Consider the following 17343-nt stretch of genomic DNA (forward strand, 5'->3'; position numbering starts at 1 on the left):
CTGTCGGTCGACCCGAAAAAGCGTCTCGCTCCTCGAGGTGGAGGCCGTATGTTTCTCCCAAAGGTTTTATAACCTTCTACAAGACGGCGAAACCTGGACAAGCACACATTCAGAAATTTTACCGCGGTTAAAATCACAAATCTCTTATACGCCATGAATTTTTATAACGCGGGCAGAATCTCTGTTCGATCCCAAGTTGACGCTTGCAAATAAAGACAGCAGGTGCACCAACGCTGTCGCCAAAGATGCTGACCTCTACGTACGTACGCACTCAGCGTTTATTTAAGTAACACAAATTTTTAATTTAGAATAGAAATGCGCTGTAGATGGTGAATTACTTTCTGAACACTCGCGTGGACGATCACAGATTGAATGCCACTCAGGTAATTTCCAATTGTTTTATATTTCTTGGAAATTTAAGCAGGTTATACCGTGCTACTCGGTGAAATTACCCCCATTGGAGCCTGCAGTGACACTGATGTTTACCTGGCAACAATTTTCTGTTAATGTACAGAGCGGGGAGGATAATATTAATATAGATTCTTAAGGAGACGTGCACCGGATTCATCAGAGTCGGAATATGGTCCTATGAAAGGCGGGGAGTGTCTCGATTCTGATATCTGTAGTTTCATTCGATCAGGGCTACTCAACATTCCGTACGAGGACCACATTCACCCTTGTCGCTTCTTTGAATTTTAAATAAAACTAACAATAATAAATAGGATATGTTTTCTCGGTCTTCTGGGTTGTAGTGGGAATTTACTAAACCTTCAGAGGTCCTTACTGCTTCCATCATCAGGGCGATGAGTCTGTCGCCCTGATGATGGAGGCAGCAAGGACCTGTTAGACGCTCGTAAAATTCTACCAGACTACACGGAGCTACAAACAATAATTTCCTTTAACGAAATCGGCGATATTTCAGCATTCGGTTTGATTTATTCTGAATCCAATTCATTTTTTCGTTCTGCATTGAACTTAACATTTGTCGCTTTCACGCGGTCATTTCTGAATACAAACGCATCGGCGGGCCACGGGTTGAGAAACCGTGGTGTAAAATATTTTTTTAAAACAAAACCGTACACCCTTTCCATCTACGTTAACAGCTGAACGCTTGGGCAAAGCACTCACAAAAAGATTTTTAGACGTACTCTAAAGGCGTTTGCATGTTTCCTCAAAGCAGTAACTTAGTGACACTGAAAAGTCGTCGTTAAATTTGCTTTTCCTATCTAATTTTATAGCGAGCGCTGTGGTGTACAGTCCTGGCGAAACGAGGGCAAGCCATTCTGAGTTATGACAGATTAATGACGTCTGATCGCGATAAGTCATGAGCCCGCAGATTTCTCTGACAGCCTCAGTTGGTACGTAGGAATTCTTCCGTTCGAAAGAAGAAGTAGGATGCCCTGTTAACAAGAATTCCCGTCCGCCTACAGATGCTTTTTATGCATGGCTCGATCACATTCGAGTTTCTTTTTTTCTATTACCGAACCAGGTAGTAGAATTTATTAATTTTAAGGCTACAAAATACGGAGAGGTTATAATTCAGTATCAAATGGACTCGCTCCAGCACGCCAGTGGATACGCATCAGAACTGCGGACTTATTTAAATTTAATGTATCGACTGTATGTGGTAGTTGGTTCAGGTAGCGCGAAGGCGTACAGACATCACCCTCTGATCCATCAGAGAAACATTCGTGTACGGAGTGCGTCCTCACGTCCACACGGATTTCTGTAGCTCAGAGCACAATGTGACACACAAACAGACACTTTGTCCGTGTTTCTTGAATTACGTGTTTGATTTCGTCGTCTCTGAGACATTCGCTATGGATCTGTGTTACCCAAAGACGTGTTCGTCGAATGGTTTTAAATATCGAAGCCCTTCGGTTTGTCATGTTGGTACTCTACTCCAGTTAAATATGGCGGCTTGGGACAGTGCGGACTTCAAGTTACGTGTGCATAAATTTGTCACGGTCACAGATTATCGACATTGGCTGCCAAATATCTGTGATCGCTTTACTGAAACAGATATCCCGTGAAGACTTCGGATGTAAGTCGAAATTAACTCGAATTGCTTCGACCAGAGTTTGTTACGTTTTTAGGTTATGGTCCGGAAAGCAGGTGCTGCCAACTGTGGGCCAAATGCCAAGCCACGTTTGCACAGAGCAAACAGCGCGGAGCATTAATTTGGCTTTTTCTAGTCGATATGTTTGCTTGTTAATAGTCGATTTAGTGCGTTCAGACTTTGTTACGAAGAAATTAACTTTCGTTACGTTCTGAACTTTTTTATTTCAATGATTTTACTCTGTTGTTAAGACGAAGGTGGTGATGATTTTACTGAGCTATATTTGGATTGAAATGGTAAATTTTAGACTTTTAAACAACATTTTTTTAAAAGTTCCCGTGGGAAGACTTGGTTTCGCACGCAACAAACATTGTCCAGGCGTAACAGAAAGAATGAATTCATAAATTCAGACGCCAATGCTCACGTATTAAACCGATTTATATTTACAGTATATAATTTTAGGCGAATCGCTCGTTCCTAGGGCATAACGCAGAAGCTTGATTTGTAATTGTTCACAATGAAGTAAAACGCGAGTACTTATTTTGGGCACGGACCAGGAGCGAAGCTTCCGAAGCCCGGCGTTCATTTATGGCGAGTTCTTGGCTTCTAACAGCCGCTGGCCTTCCAGTTTAACAGCGGAACTCGGCAGACGTTGAAATACGAAAGTGAATATAAGAAATAAATAAATGGTGGTGTAGTCTTATTGATGGGAGGGGGGGGGGGTTGCCCCCCCCGACTTACGAAATAAAAATTGAAATATTAAAAAATAAACGTGGATTAATTTTAAGTCTTTAATTGCATGTGACTGAGTCAGTAAGTTTGAACTTTTGAAGTTTCACGTTGTATTGCTGTTAAGTAATATTTGCCATTTAAATAGCTTAGCCAATCAAAGGAGGAACGATTAATTTAAGCTTAAGTAACGACTTAAAATTTGCGTGGCGAATCGATTTCGTAAAGTAATACAATAGAATATTATCTGAGCTGGGGAACAAAGGAATGAACACATGGGCGTTCCACTTACATGTCAGCCAGTCGCGAGCGGTTAACAAATTTGACGATTGGAAACATTTATCTTACAAAGTACTCTTCGGAAAAATCAAATTTATTTTAATGCATGTAAATGATACAGGTGCCTGAAATGGGAGGCTTGAGTCAAGATAAATTATTCAGAACTGTATTCAATTAAAAATTCAGCCTACAGCATCAAATGCGAATGTGAGGCGTGTATTAAAACCAGTTAAGTAGCCGGTGATTCAGTCGGTACGCGGGTTTGATTCTCAGTAGGGGCATAGAGATTTCTCCCGCTTTGCACCGTTCCCAGATCCATCTTGTTCGCGGTTAAGAACCTTAACCTCCACGCTTTACAGCACTGTGCTTATGCAGATAGCCAACTAAAAGACTCTTGGTTCGTTCATGGCGACTTTTTGTGTCAGATAATTCAGTTGAATTCGAAAAGACTTTTCAAATACATAAATATCCACTGATTAATGGTAGGCCTAAATATCGTCACTATTTCGATATTGATATTTGATTTGCGACGTATCGATTTAACTCGAGACACGTGGATTGAAACGCTGTAAGAACTGAGCAAGACATTCAATTGTTCTCGAAGGAATTATCCCGGGATTTACAAATTGTAAGTGCGCGCCTTTGCAACAGAGAATTGGTACCTCGGTTCCACATTTATACATTCCTTTAACCCTTTAGAAATTAGAATAAGAATGCCTTATACTACGCACAAAGTCATTTCAGTCATTTTGCTAAAGCTGCCTAATGGTAGCAGCAGTTGTAAAATGGGCGTTTTGCCATCTAGCGTTATTGCTGGGAAGCTTTATGTCTCGAAATAAGACAAGGCAGTACAGGATTTTATATAATTCAAACCTGAATTCGTGAATGCGAAGACGAGGAATTTATTCCGAATTCGTCTAATCGTCGTGAACAGTAAATGTGGGCTAACTCAGAGGGCCTGCATGTACCGCTGAGTACACTCGATGATAAACAAGCTCTGGAGTCGAGTTGTGTTCACGTCTGAAAGTCTTTAGACACAGAGACTCGAAGTCTGTGGAATCGGTTGATCTTTTAATTGTGAAACGTCCCACATACAAATCTGCCAGAAAGAATTACGTACGATTATTAAATTTCAGGACAAGTTGAAACTTAAAAAAATACGTCAGGCAGGCAATTTAAAATGTATCAGCGTCCAGCTGCGTCTTATTTCTGTTTCTTTAGTGACGGAGCCAGATATCAGAATTCAACTGATATGAATGTCTGGCTGGCTGCCTGACCAAGTGGCTGATTAACTGGTTGATTGATTGATTGATTGCACGCTAGAGGGTAGGTCTTGTCTGAGCGGTAGTAGGCCTCAATGATGAACGAAACTAAGTGGCCGGTTCTATCCTCAGAGCCCCGGCAAAGCGCGTTCACATCTAGAAATAAATGCGCCTGTTAGCTCCATCGTGTCCGTCCGTCCGTGTGACCAGAAGCGCCGAAACGATGTCCGTGGAGATTTTTAGTGATCTCTGTTCGAGAAATTTAAAATTTTCATGAAATTCAACAAACGTAAGGAACATTTTACGTGTATAAATGCGTTTGATTCTGTGCGTGTCGGTGGTACGTCGGTAAATTGCTAATTTACGCGAGCGAAAAATATTTTGTAGCATTTGATGTTTAACCGTGTCCACTGGCGCGGCTTACTCTCGTCGCCCTGACGATGGAGGCGGCGACGACCTCCGAAACGTCGGTAAACGTCAATCAGACTACAACCCAGAAGACACCCATCTTTCGAAAAAAAAAAATATTTTGAGCTACAGTTGCACTGAGGCGTGGAACACACGGAAGGAGTCGGAATTGTGAATTTATTTATTTAAGAATCGTGAAGTCCTCGACTCTATTTTGAGGCTGAAAGTCTGCAGGAATTTAAAGCGAATTAGCTAAAGGCCCGTGCAGTGCATGAGGCAAGTCTTCGCCTGTCTGTGAACAAGTGTGACAGAATATTCTGTAGGAATTCCCCGAATTTCGGAGTATTAAAATTGTTCTGTTCCCGAATTGAGGTTACGCGATGTTTCGTCGTTCATTTCCGTTGCCCAAGAAGACGAAACGCTCGTACATTCCTTCACCTTCAGCGACGATAAGCGAAGTCTTCGCTGTTTGATAAAAATGTCACACGACGGATGATGAGATACGACAGGACGTGTCACCTGAAATTTTGATGTCGGCGTTCGCTTTGTCAGGTTACGTACACGGACGCAAACATTCGAGAGGCCAATTTGTATCGAAATTTGATCTGTTGGTCCTGTCACGCGCGATAATTAAGAGTGTCTGGCGAAGGCAGAGGACCCACGACACGGCAAACACTTAATAAATACACAAAATACATTTAACAAAAGTAGTTTACAACAGAACTAAACTAATTGCGTGTAACGAATTTCGACGATTTTTCGTATCGAGAAAGAATTCTCAGAAAGACGCCGTTTCGCTAGAAATTCGCTAAAAATTTGTTTATTGATCCCAGGTATGTCATTTGCAGTAATGGCTTACGTAGTTGAAGGCCCGTGACTTAGAGCACTGTTCAGTCTGGAGGCACAAAATTCTCTCGTCTGAATTTCAGACGCACGAAAATGTATCCTGTCCTCGAATAAGACCAATGAGGAATAAACAGCAGAATGTCGTCTGGAATGAAGTGTTTTCAAATTAAAACAAAGTGAAACCATAATCGAAATGTAAGAAATTTAATGACGCAAATTGGCAACTTTTCTTTGCATATTTCTTTCTTTTAATGGAGACAGTCCACTTAAGATTATTCAAACGATAAGGAATAATACACCTTTGACGTAATTAAATTATTATATGAAACAATTAGACTGTCTAATGAAGAGAAAGTATTTGTCTTATAATGAATAAAGCACAAATGTCCTTGGTTCTTTGAAATCGCTGTACATGTCAACATGACATCTGAAAATGCAGTCAAACGCAAAAGTAGACGCAGTAATTGAAGCGTCTACTGGTCATCTTACGTGCAAAAGACGCGATCACAAGTTGTAGGGATTTGAAGACTTAAGCGTCGATATATTTTAATATAATCAGTAAATAAATGAATAATTAATTTTAGCATAAAGGTCGTTAATGAAAAATGTTAAACGGGGTAGAACTTTGACGGACGAAGTGAGAATAGGCCAGAATTATTAGGCTCGACCGGTGAGAGACCTCGTCGAAGGCCTGACTCAGATCGAATCAGTGTCAAACCGTCGCTGAGAAAAATCTGACGGAAAAACATAATTTGGCCAGTAGAGAAGCTGATTACAGAAATTTTCGAATTTAAAATTAAAGTAAATGTGATCATGTACAATACAAAAAATTGATAAATTATTTAAAAATCCAGTCGATTTTATGATCAACATTTTTTAAAATTATTTCGTTGGTGAGTGTCCTCCTTGTACAAGCTGATAGTCGCTCGCTATGTTGGCAGGCCTCCGCCATTGTATGTCATCCGGTGCCAGGTGAAGCCACAGCATGTCGCTCAAAGACAGTTTTTAATATTATCCTCACAATTTCGTCCTCGTGTCTCCTCGATTTCGCTGCTGGAATAAACAAATTCTCCACTGCGCATGTCCCGACCCGTGCGTCCGGCGATCGGGGAGGCCGTCGTTAAACACGGTGAATGCCAGGACGCGTGCTCCTGAAGCGATCAAACATCTGACACTGTTTAATTAATTTAATTTGGTTATGAATTTTGGTGTACCTGTCGTTCCACAGCCTTCTTAATCTGTAACTTCGAACTGCACCCCCAGGTAAATAAACCTCCCTATAATTTCTTACGTGTCACAAAACCGAAATCCGCCGAGAAGTCACAACCACTCCAAAAACTGCCAACAATTTTAACGCGTTCTTGCGATAATTTTCAGGTGTAGCGCAAAATGAAAAGCGAAATTAACGCATTGTTCGTTGTTGTTCAACGACGCATTTTAAGAGCGCCTCAGACCAACGGGAAATAAATTCGTAATTTCAGCCGCTGTCTTCAGTCAAATTCGAGGATGAAAAGACGAAACACAGAAGATGTTATTGTAAATGCGGGCCGTAGTTTCACGGATAGAATCAAAAATTGCATTCGAATGTTTTGTGGTGAAACCTCTCGTAAATTTGGCATTTGGAACTACAATGCAGATGTTAACTCGTTATTTTGAAATTGTTCAACATTTGCGTAACTCCTAATTGTTAATTTTCGTCAGCGATTTGTCACTTGAAAACAATTTTCTGTCCGTCTACTCTGTTACAAATCGCTTTGACAGTGCTCTTACCGTTTTACATTTTGAATCTTACTGGTAACTATATGTACCAGCTACTTTAGCGAATCGGTAACTCTTCATTTTGTATTTCTGTGGTTCTAATGATTCTCAGTGCAAACAGCGATTATTTCCTTAAACAGCGTTAACCAGTTGATCTTTGTAATGGTGAGGCGTTGTGTTTTCTTCGCGGTACGGACTGAATTCTTAAATGCTATTTAGACGAGCTTCGGCTTCGAAGGGTTAATTAATTATCAGAATAAACATCGATTATTTCCTTAAACAGCGTTAACCAGTTTAACTTTTTAATGGTGAAGTGTAGTGTTTTCTTCGCGGTACGGACTGAATACTTAAATATAATTCAGACGAGCTTCGGCTGTGCGCGTCTCGGATCTCGACTAGCAGCGCGAAGAGCGGACATCGACGGGCGGCCGCCGGCCTGCCCTGGTCGACCGTCAGTCCTCACGGCAACGGCGCGGTCTTCGCGTCAGGCGATCGTTACGTCCGCGAGCTTCAGAACCCGCGCCATCGTAGACTTTGACTAATCTCCTAAAGGAAAATACACTCCTCACAATGTTAATGGTTTAATAACGAAGCCACGATGCGTTTGGCGGTGGTTACGGGAGACGCGTGGCTCTGATGCGTCACGAAACAGAATTCTCTGACTGAGAACGTTTTAATACACAGAAGAAGCGATTTTATTTACGAGTGAGTTTCTGCACGACTTGCGACATTCCGCGGCTGACTGACGCCACGAGGTTTAGATTAAACGTTTGTGAATTTTATTTAATCCCTGATTTAATCGGCAGATGGTGAGAAAATTCTCAAGATATGTCTTCAGCTAAAACTTTTATAGAAGGTGTCTCATTGAAACCACAAGATATTTTAGAATCGTGCAAGGACTATTTAAGTCCAAAGTACGTCACACTTGGTACTCCAGCCCGAGAGAACAAGATGAGTGTAATTTCTCTCCAGTGTCTTGGTAAATTATACGAAAGTTGGTAGAACTTAGATCAAATCGCGAAGATTTTAAATGTAGGCAAACCGCACGTCACACGCTGCGTTTCGACGCAAGTTTAAGTACACGAAGTTTTATTCGAAGAACGCGGCCAGCGAATTAGTGGCTTCGATCTCTGCAACCTAACCTCGTGGACCACCAAACACTTCCCACATTTTCGCTCGCACTTAACAACACTTGCTACTTACATCCGTGAAATCGGACATGGTGTGTCGGGCGCGAGGCACAGGCGAGTCTCTCGTCGAAAACCAGCAGGGACGACGTCATGAAGCGAACACTAGATCACACCACCAACTGTCAACACCGAGACATGGCTGCTCTGTGAGGGCAGAGCCGTCCTGCCGCATCCCCTCGCCTTCGCCGGGGCCCTCCCTGCTCTGCGGGCCGTCGTCGTGCACATGGCAGTGGGGCATGATGTCACCGCCGACCAATCACCGGCTTCTTCACCTGTCCGCTGTTGCTCCTACCTGCCAACAGGTGGCAGGGATATCAGCTCATTCAGAATCAGGCTCTTTGCGTGTTGGAAAGTTAACTTCTTCGCACTTGAAGGAGTCTGATTCTACTTCCGGGCAACGTGAAACTGATTTTCAGTGACCCTGCACGCCAATCCGCCCCCCGCCTCAGCCCAGGAACGTTCTGAATCCGCAGGGCAAAGCAGACGCTCGTCTACAACAAGCAGCAACTGAGATTATTGGCTTCACGGGGTGGTCAGCGCAGTGGCCGACTGGCCACAGGGTAAACAGCGACTGAGTAAAGACACTTCCAGTTTTTCCACGATTTTCCTCAGAACACCATCACATACACTCAGTAACGATGCGTCGTCTCGCGAGGCCAAATTCCTTCTCCGTTCTCTCTTCGGGGCACTCGAAGGATTAATCAACTGAACCACGGCGTGACACCCCGAGCCAGTCACGTGACGCCACCAGAACTGGTCCCGTCTCGTGTAACGAAGTCGGACTTCCCGTGGATTGGGAACTTAATTTCGTGTTCCGTTGGCGGACGAGACAGCTGATGAGTGCGTGCGTCGCTTGTTCAAAGTAAGAGCGCATCGACCACGGCATATCTGGTCCTTGAGGAAGATCTCTCTGTGTAAAGTCGAAACCCATCATCAGTGGGTTGAGTCTGAGGCACGAACTAACAAAGAGCCTGATTGATGGTTCTTATTCCGAGATGGTGAAGTTCGATTAATTGTGTTCCAAATGTCAGGCTGACGGTCGGCTAATGATGAAGTTAAGTAAGGGACTTAAGGCAGCCTTCTTGCGACTTCCAACAAAATACTCACTCACTCACTCAGTCGTCATCCGCGTGTTATTCATCTTCGCCCATCGGTCCCACGGATTCCCGATTCCATCGGAATAAAATACCCCCCCTCTCACGTCTCCTATTTCATTAACTGGATCTTTTTCCACGGCAGATTTCATCAGTACTCAACTCCGAGGCTCGCTGATCGATCTTCTTGAGTGCAGTTGATCGATGGTGCATCGATGTTAAACGCACCGCAGGGCTTTGACGGGAAAAAAAATGGAACGATGTGTGTTCGTATTGTTTAGGCCTGTTTTCGCTGTCCTCGTCACCTGCGAGGTCGATCAGTGGCATCAACACTTTACACACGACCGCAGAGTGAACATTCATTGTCTCGCTAACTTCAGGGCTCAGTTCATAATCAATCACTTCACTGAATTTCAATAGACGTACATCCTCGCTGATAAAAAAATATAATATAGCACGATTTTATAATGCGGTAACGTAGATGGCTGTCTTCTGGGTTGTAGCGCTGTGTAGTCTAACGTTTCGGAGGTCCTTGCTGCCTCCATCATCAAGGAGTGCCTCAAATTCTACCTAGTGAAACAGCAATTTGAAATTCATTCAGCAAACGTACGGGCGATAATAATCACGAGCTGTGACGTCATGAATTCTCACAAAGGATCATGGGATATATCGAAATGGCGGAGAATCGTCCTCTCACCTCACGATTTAGAGCATCTGTCACGTCAGTATTTCCGATTGTAGGGGACGAGGAATTGCGTATTTCGACTTGCCTCTAGTGGCATAACCTCCACACCAGATATCAAAAAAATCTGACAGATAGCAAAAAAAATCTCGGCCGAAACATGCGACAGATAGAACAGGGCCACAAGGTTAGGTTAGGTTAGCTCAAGCTAGAGAGTGGAGAACGCTGGTAATAAGAACATTAATCTTTCTAAAATAGTGTAGTTGCGTCATATTGTGATTTATTAAATTAAAATTAAATTATTTGGTTATTCCGTCAAATCACAATGTATTTAAAATAAGATAATTAAAATAATTAAAATAACATTCTGTGTTGTCTACTATTTCATCTCTGGTATGTTTATTTTACTTTCCTTATAATATTATTTATTTATTTATTTAATTGTTTTCTATATTCATCTATATTCATTAATGTTTCTTTGAATCACAGACCGATGTAAACATCAAAAGCATCACTTCAAACAATAAAGTTGATCCATTATATGAAAATATCTGGACACGACCTCCAAAAAACTACACTACGAAAAATTGTAAAAAAAAATTGTAATTGAGTTTTAAATTTAATATAATTTTACACCTGATGATGGTTTTATAAAACCGAAACATGTTGTAACTGTTCCAATTGTAAATCGATTATTCGATATGGAACACAGAATGATATTTTAATTATTTTAATTATCTTATTTTAAATACATTGTGATTTGACGCAATAACCAAATAATTTAATTTTAAATAATATTTCTGTTGTAATACAAATAATTTCATTTTATTTATCAATTTCTAAGTGCCTTCTGCGATTTCAATACTGCATGAACATTCTAGTCCGTATTATGCACTGGGTTTCTAGCTCATTCGCTTCAGTTTTTTGGGGGCATCTTCAGGGAAGCTGTGTTAAAGACCGCGCGCGCTCTGCCTTCGCATTTGTGTTTGTATTCCTCTTGGTGGTTGCTGGAACCTGCATTTGACAGGAGGGAGTATGTTCTTGCCGTGATTAGGCGTGAGATATTTTAAACGCATTCATCTCGGCTCGTAAGTTTTGCCATCGACTTGTCAGCCTCACAACGCGCGCGTGTCCCTCCAAATTACGGCGTTGGCCGAGATTGGAACGAACGTTCCGTGTGGCCGGCGCGATTTGAAGAAGAAGGAAACCATTCTTCGAGTGGTAAATTCGCTTCTCCATTCACACGGCTGGATCCAGTCGAGAACAGTTTCTGCCTCTGTGCCTCGTCTGTGGCGCGTCGTGAATCTCTGGCCGTTGACGGCCTCCCCAGTCCGTGTCTCGGGGTATTGTCCCCACACCCGCCTACCTCCAAACATTTGTGTAAAACTTTAGGTCGGATATTTCTGCGGTGTATTTATTTACGTAACCCGAAAATCAGAAGATCGTTTACGCCATGAATGAATGTGCTTATCGCTAGTGCTGTCTTGTCACTTTGTCGAGAGTATTGCCTGAGGAAAAACATGTTCCAGGGCTTCATATGGCCTTTATTGTCGCAGAGCGCTAAATGGTAAGTGCATCCATCATCAAGGATTATCGCCCTGATGATGGAGGCAGCAGGGATCTCCGAAACGTTAGTAACCTTATAGCGGGTTATACGACTCCACTACCCAGAAGATACCAATATTCATACTCACCGTCGTGAAAGCCTGAAATCCAATTTTTTGTTGTTGAAAATTCTGACTTATTTTAAAACAATAAAAACTACGCTTCATTGCATGTAGACTCACTCACTCAAGTGGAGGTTGCGCTGAGTTGTTATTGCTATGGGAAACTTTTTCCCTTTTGACTGCCTTTTGTAGGAATCCTCGTCGTATTTTATCTTCAGTCACAATTCGTGATCATTCACTCGTCATTACTCTGACAGCTGATTCTTGGCCGGGATGTGCGACGCGATGCGACCAGGACGAGTTCCCTCACGAAGGGGACGCCGATTAGCAAAGACCCTCCGCTACGCTCCTCTCGAGTTACTGAACGCGTTCGCACGTCTCCCGTTTCGTCTCAGAGTGTTTCGGGCCAGAAACACTGAGTCGCTGTTCCGTCCGTGTCCGACGATCCTTGTCTTCGAGGTACGACGCCTGTCCGTCTGGTTGACGCAGATACTTCCCCCGGTTTGAGAAATGTCGGTCGCGTGTCCTCCGACACTCGCGTCCAGAGAAAATGCAGTGAACGAGGCGAAAACCCCTTTGTTCAACTTTCTTCATGTCTCACTGTGTCAACACGGATAACGAGGCAGTCGACCGGAGCGCGGTTAGCTTACACCTCGACACCTGGTTAAAGGCGATCTTGAAACAGAACGCGCCCTGAAGGACGATCCAACGTCAGCCCGCACAAATTATTTGAATCACCGATGTACAATATTGGGCAAAGAACCGGGTTCAGTGTCGATGTAACAGACATGCGCGTAAGAACGGACGCGGGAGGTCGCGTTATAAGAAGGCGTCTGATTGTCTGGCTGGCCAGTGCGAAATATGACGTCATGTTTCGCCTCCCCCAGTCACATCAGTGGACACGGGACATACATTTCAGGAATCGGGTAAAGCTAAGGTTTCCGGTGGGCACGAACGACGTCTGTTGAAGTGTGAATTATCGCTTTGTGCTGGGAAGTTCCCTTGTCCGTTTCTAAATGAGATCGTCCAGTTGCCTAGTTACCACGCGGAGCTCTGTTGATCTGCTCTCGAAACGGTTTGTGCTCCATTTGTTACCATCGGGAATTAATGTCATCGTGGCGTGTAGGATCGCCTCTCGGAGGCCGCCGACTGAATACCAAACGATCGCCTGGCATTGATGGATGGACCGAAAGTGGGTCGTTTGTATTCTGCGCGTCGCTGTCTCAGCTGTCTGTATGCTAAGTGATCGTTGAAATGCGTTGTACATCCGTGACTCGGTCCCATCGATTCCACTTTTCATGTAAATGCGCGACTTGTGTTTGATTTGTTTCCATCGCAGGTTCGTGATCACGTGTTTGCCCGGACAATTACACGCGTGCTCTGAGTTTACAGAGCGTTAACAGCGAGAATATTTCATTCTGTGCGCGCCGGGCCGAGCAGTTTACGCTTTTATCGACCAAGTACTCTAAAATGTTGCTGGAATTTTCTTTTTCCCCATGAAATACGAACTAAAGTTAGCCCAAGTCTTTTCAGACGAATTTCGTCACGTTGTTACGCCAACACACAGTCTTTTGTTCTCACTTTATTGACAGTTTAACTTCGTTATCTGTTGTTATCGTTTGTCGTTGGCATGAGCAAACCTTTCGCGTGTCTTCTGGGCGCCGTTTGCACAAATACGAAGCCTTGCGTCGGGGAACGTGATATCGACTAGCAAATCGATCTGTGGAAGTGGTGTCAGGATCGAGTTACTGCCACCCGCCGTGGGTATCATCAGTGTCACCCTGCTCATGCCTCGTCTGTCTGTGGGGCGGGGCCTTTCCAAAGTGTTCACCTGTTGAAATGCCCCCACGTGGACCCACGACGGTCCTGCTAACGATGCTTCTCCTAGACGCCCGTTCGATGCTCGGGCACGACTCACACCCAGCAAAGACAGCAGTTGGCCCCACTGACTTCTGTTTCAGTCGCGTTCCCAGCGAAGTTATAAAAACCCTCCCTCTGGCTGTGACGTATGTCTGTCCGTCTCGACAGCCGGCAAAAACATTTTCCTCGCGTCCGATATTTGGCAGCCTTACTGAACTCTGTCGAGATATTCCGATATCGCATCCTTTGCATGGTTATTTGTCAGCGTTACCGAACGTGGGTGGGTGGGGGGGATTCCCCAGCTAGACAGTCATCCCGCGCAAATATAATTGACCCCAGACAGGTCTGACATCACTGGGGTCACTTCATATCTTGACGGAACACAGCCTGTTGCATTACCACGTGAGACGACCTCGGGGAATCTAAATTCTGAATTTGTTGGTTGGTTTCTGCGTTTAAATTACGTCTAACGATCTTCAAGTATTTGCTCACAAAATTCCTATACTTTTACTATTCTGTCTTATTTTCTACAAAACTTAAATTTCCCCAAGCTGTAGACGTGTGACTGTCTGCTTCCTCGTCCTGATTTTGAAATGAATTTCAACGAAATTTGGGCAGCATCACATTGAAAATAATTCAATGTTTATGACAGTATTTGATTTACCTTTTTCAGTTCACGTCCCTTAATTTCTGCAACCCTCGCTGCGATTGTATTGAGTCTTGGACTGTTAGGCCACGAGAAGAAGCCTTCTGTGGTCTGGTCTATTTTTCTGCAGTGGAGCCAAGTGGTCACCGGCTCAAACAAGTCTGCTCATTTCGTTCTGTTCCTGTGACGAGCCTGTAGCGGTGCACCCTGGGTACAAGATGCTGCGTGCAATGTCTCATTCTGAACAAGCATATCACTCATGTCCCAAGATAAAACCCTCCCTAATTGCTGGCATTAGCAATTTCCATCACATCCGAGTCTCGGTGGTATATGAGCCTTCCAGCCTCAACACAAGGAAAGGAACGCTGTATTAATTAATAACCTTTACTGCATTGGACCACCAGCAAAGTCTGCGTCTGTCCGCCTGTCCGTCGCGTTTCGGTCGCGGCGAGCGGTTGCAGTGGAAATATTTTTCCATTCCTCACACGAACTGGTTGATCTGTGTGTGTGTGTGTGGCATGGCTTTCGAAACACTTCTCGGCAGAGTGCCCAAATTTTGGTTCTGCAGCCAAATTTCCAGTCAGCCGATGACAACTTAGACGACCGTTTCATTAGTTAAAATTCAGGGTCCTCGAATCTCGACGTTTCTTTCAGCAGACACTCGCAAGTCCTCGACCTTAAGATGCGTCTTTTTAATCGATTCGCCGTCGTTTAATATAAATGAAATCGTTGCTGTTCGCGCGGCACTGGTAAAAAACGCCTCGCACATACTTACGTACTTTCTCGGAAGCGCTGGTCGGTCACGAGTTTGTCCCCTCTGCGGCCTCAGGTCCAGCGGCCACACCGTTGCCTGCGTTCGGCTGAAGTGCGTGTGACGGCAGCCGCCAGCTTCTTGTCAGTCGATCCCCGGCTCAGGGCACCCGCGAGACGCGAAATTCTTTTACAACCTTCTGTCAGCTACAAAGTTTTTAATCAGTCTTAAGTTACAAATTTGGCGAAGGACGGAACTGGGATAGCTCAGTCGGTGTAGTGACTAACTGTGGACTGCACGACCGGCGTTCGATCCCCGACAGGGGCAGAGGATTTTTCGTCTAGCCTCTGCGTCCAGACCGGCTCTGGGGCCCACCCAGCCTCCTATCCAGTGGGTCCTTTCCCGGGAGTAAAGCACGGTCGAGGCGTGACGCTGACCACTCACCCCATCTGTTGCCGAGGTTAAGAATGAGTAGGAGCTACACCTCCTCTCCCCCCAAGCGCTTACATGGCGTCTATCGGGACACCTCTGCGTTTTTCACTTTTAGTTGACAAAGGACGTAATATCGAAACTAATGCAGTAACAGAACGTCCGGGTCGTGGTAATCGCTAGTTGCGCGCTCCTAATGCCGCAGGTAGGCTACTATCAGCTTGTGATTCATGCTGCATGCAGTTAAAATTGTTGAAGCTTGCTTTGAAGTGTCTGACATTGTACCGCTTTAGATCCCGGTGGTAACTATATGTACCACCTGCTTCAACAGTTAGCAAATTTTCACATGTGTCTCGTATGATTCTTATAATAAAGAGCCATTATTTCCTTAAACAGCGTTAATCAGTTTAACTTTGTAACGCTGAAGAGTTGTGTTTTCTTCGCGGTACGGACCGAATTCTTAAGTATTTTTTGTAATGGTGGAGTGTAGTGTTTTCTTCGCGGTGCGGACTGGATTCTTAAATATTTTTTGTAATGGTGAAGTGTAGTGTTTTCTTCGCGGTACGGACTGGATTCTTAAATATTTTTTGTAATGGTGAAGTGTAGTGTTTTCTTCGCGGTACGGACCGAATTCTTAAATAATTTTTAGTAATGATGAAATTTAGTGTTTTCTTTGCGGTACGGACCGAATTCTTAAATATTTTTTTGTAACGGTGAAGTTTAGTGTTTTCTTCGCGGTACGGACCGAATTCTTAAATATTTTTTTGTAGCGGTGAGGCGTTGTGTTTTCTTCTCGGTACGGACTGGATTCTGTCCTACCGATGATTCCGCTGCCTTGGGACCTGCGGTGTGCGTGGGGAAGCCAGGGAGACAGGAAAGTTGCGTCCGCGGTGGTCGCTGGAAGGGAAAGGTCTCAGTTAATGGGCTCAGTCTATGAATATTCAAGACGCCGAGCCTGAAACATTAGACAGACTCCTCACTAATTGTGGCCGGATGCAACACGAATATGAACGAGACGCCATTACATTAACTTTGACATAAATACTTGAGATTTGTGATAAAGCGAGAACGATGTAATTCGAAAAGTTACCCTTGTCTCGTGCGGTCGTTGTCCACCCCGCCGGTATGCTTTCGCTTTCCCCTCTCCCGCCGCCCAGTTCGTGAAGGAAACGGCCGTGGCCTACTTTAACCCCGGGGGTACTGAAGAGAGGGGGAGCACCCTTGTTTGGCCCGTAATTCGTATGAAGTAATGTTATTGAAGCCTTACGTGATTTTCTCGTTCAACCCTCAGGGCTGTTTGGTCTTCGTTGTAGATAAAATTCCCTCTTCATGAACCACTTCGTGGTATTTCGTGTAGCCGAGCAGACGCCACGCTCCTTTTATTCACATTGGCGAATTCGTTGACTTAACTATCCGAACACACGTTTTCAGTGAACCAGCTTTATTAAGCGGCTTTGTAAGCTTCTTTGAGTAGATGAACTGACCATAATTAATGCGTTCTACATGCTTGAAATACGTACATCACTTTCAAGTGAGTGACGGCGTGATTTACACTTCTGTTAGGACACGGAAAATACGATCACAGGACTAAGGCCGGGGGCTGTGACAGCGCGTGCCTCGAGCGTTCCTTTGTTTCTGGACTGCGGATTATTTACAGACGTCTAAAGCGACACTCACTGATTA

At 44.1% G+C, this 17343-nt stretch overlaps 1 protein-coding gene and 1 long non-coding RNA gene across 7 annotated transcripts in view; one reads left to right on the forward strand and one right to left on the reverse strand.

The window, feature by feature from the left end:
* The window catches only part of LOC110835043 (uncharacterized), a 30834-nt gene extending 21693 nt beyond the window's left edge, over positions 1 to 9141 (reverse strand). The window contains exon 1 of one of the 2 annotated variants that reach the window (XM_022074877.2): positions 8545 to 9141. In XM_022074877.2, coding sequence (XP_021930569.2) covers positions 8545 to 8562 — 18 coding nt within the window. In that variant the 5' untranslated portion in view covers positions 8563 to 9141. The remainder of the gene's footprint in view (positions 1 to 8544) is intronic. The other variant, XM_087354489.1, reaches the window with a different exon arrangement.
* LOC147872908 (uncharacterized) overlaps positions 1 to 17343 on the forward strand; it is a 297959-nt gene that overhangs the window by 105299 nt on the left and 175317 nt on the right. The gene's annotated exons all lie outside the window — the stretch shown is intronic.

The sequence above is a fragment of the Zootermopsis nevadensis genome, unplaced genomic scaffold, assembly GCF_977971745.1.
Source record: "Zootermopsis nevadensis isolate Lab colony 2312 unplaced genomic scaffold, Znev_1.0 Znev_ptg000023l, whole genome shotgun sequence".
NCBI classification, from domain to species: domain Eukaryota; kingdom Metazoa; phylum Arthropoda; class Insecta; order Blattodea; family Termopsidae; genus Zootermopsis; species Zootermopsis nevadensis.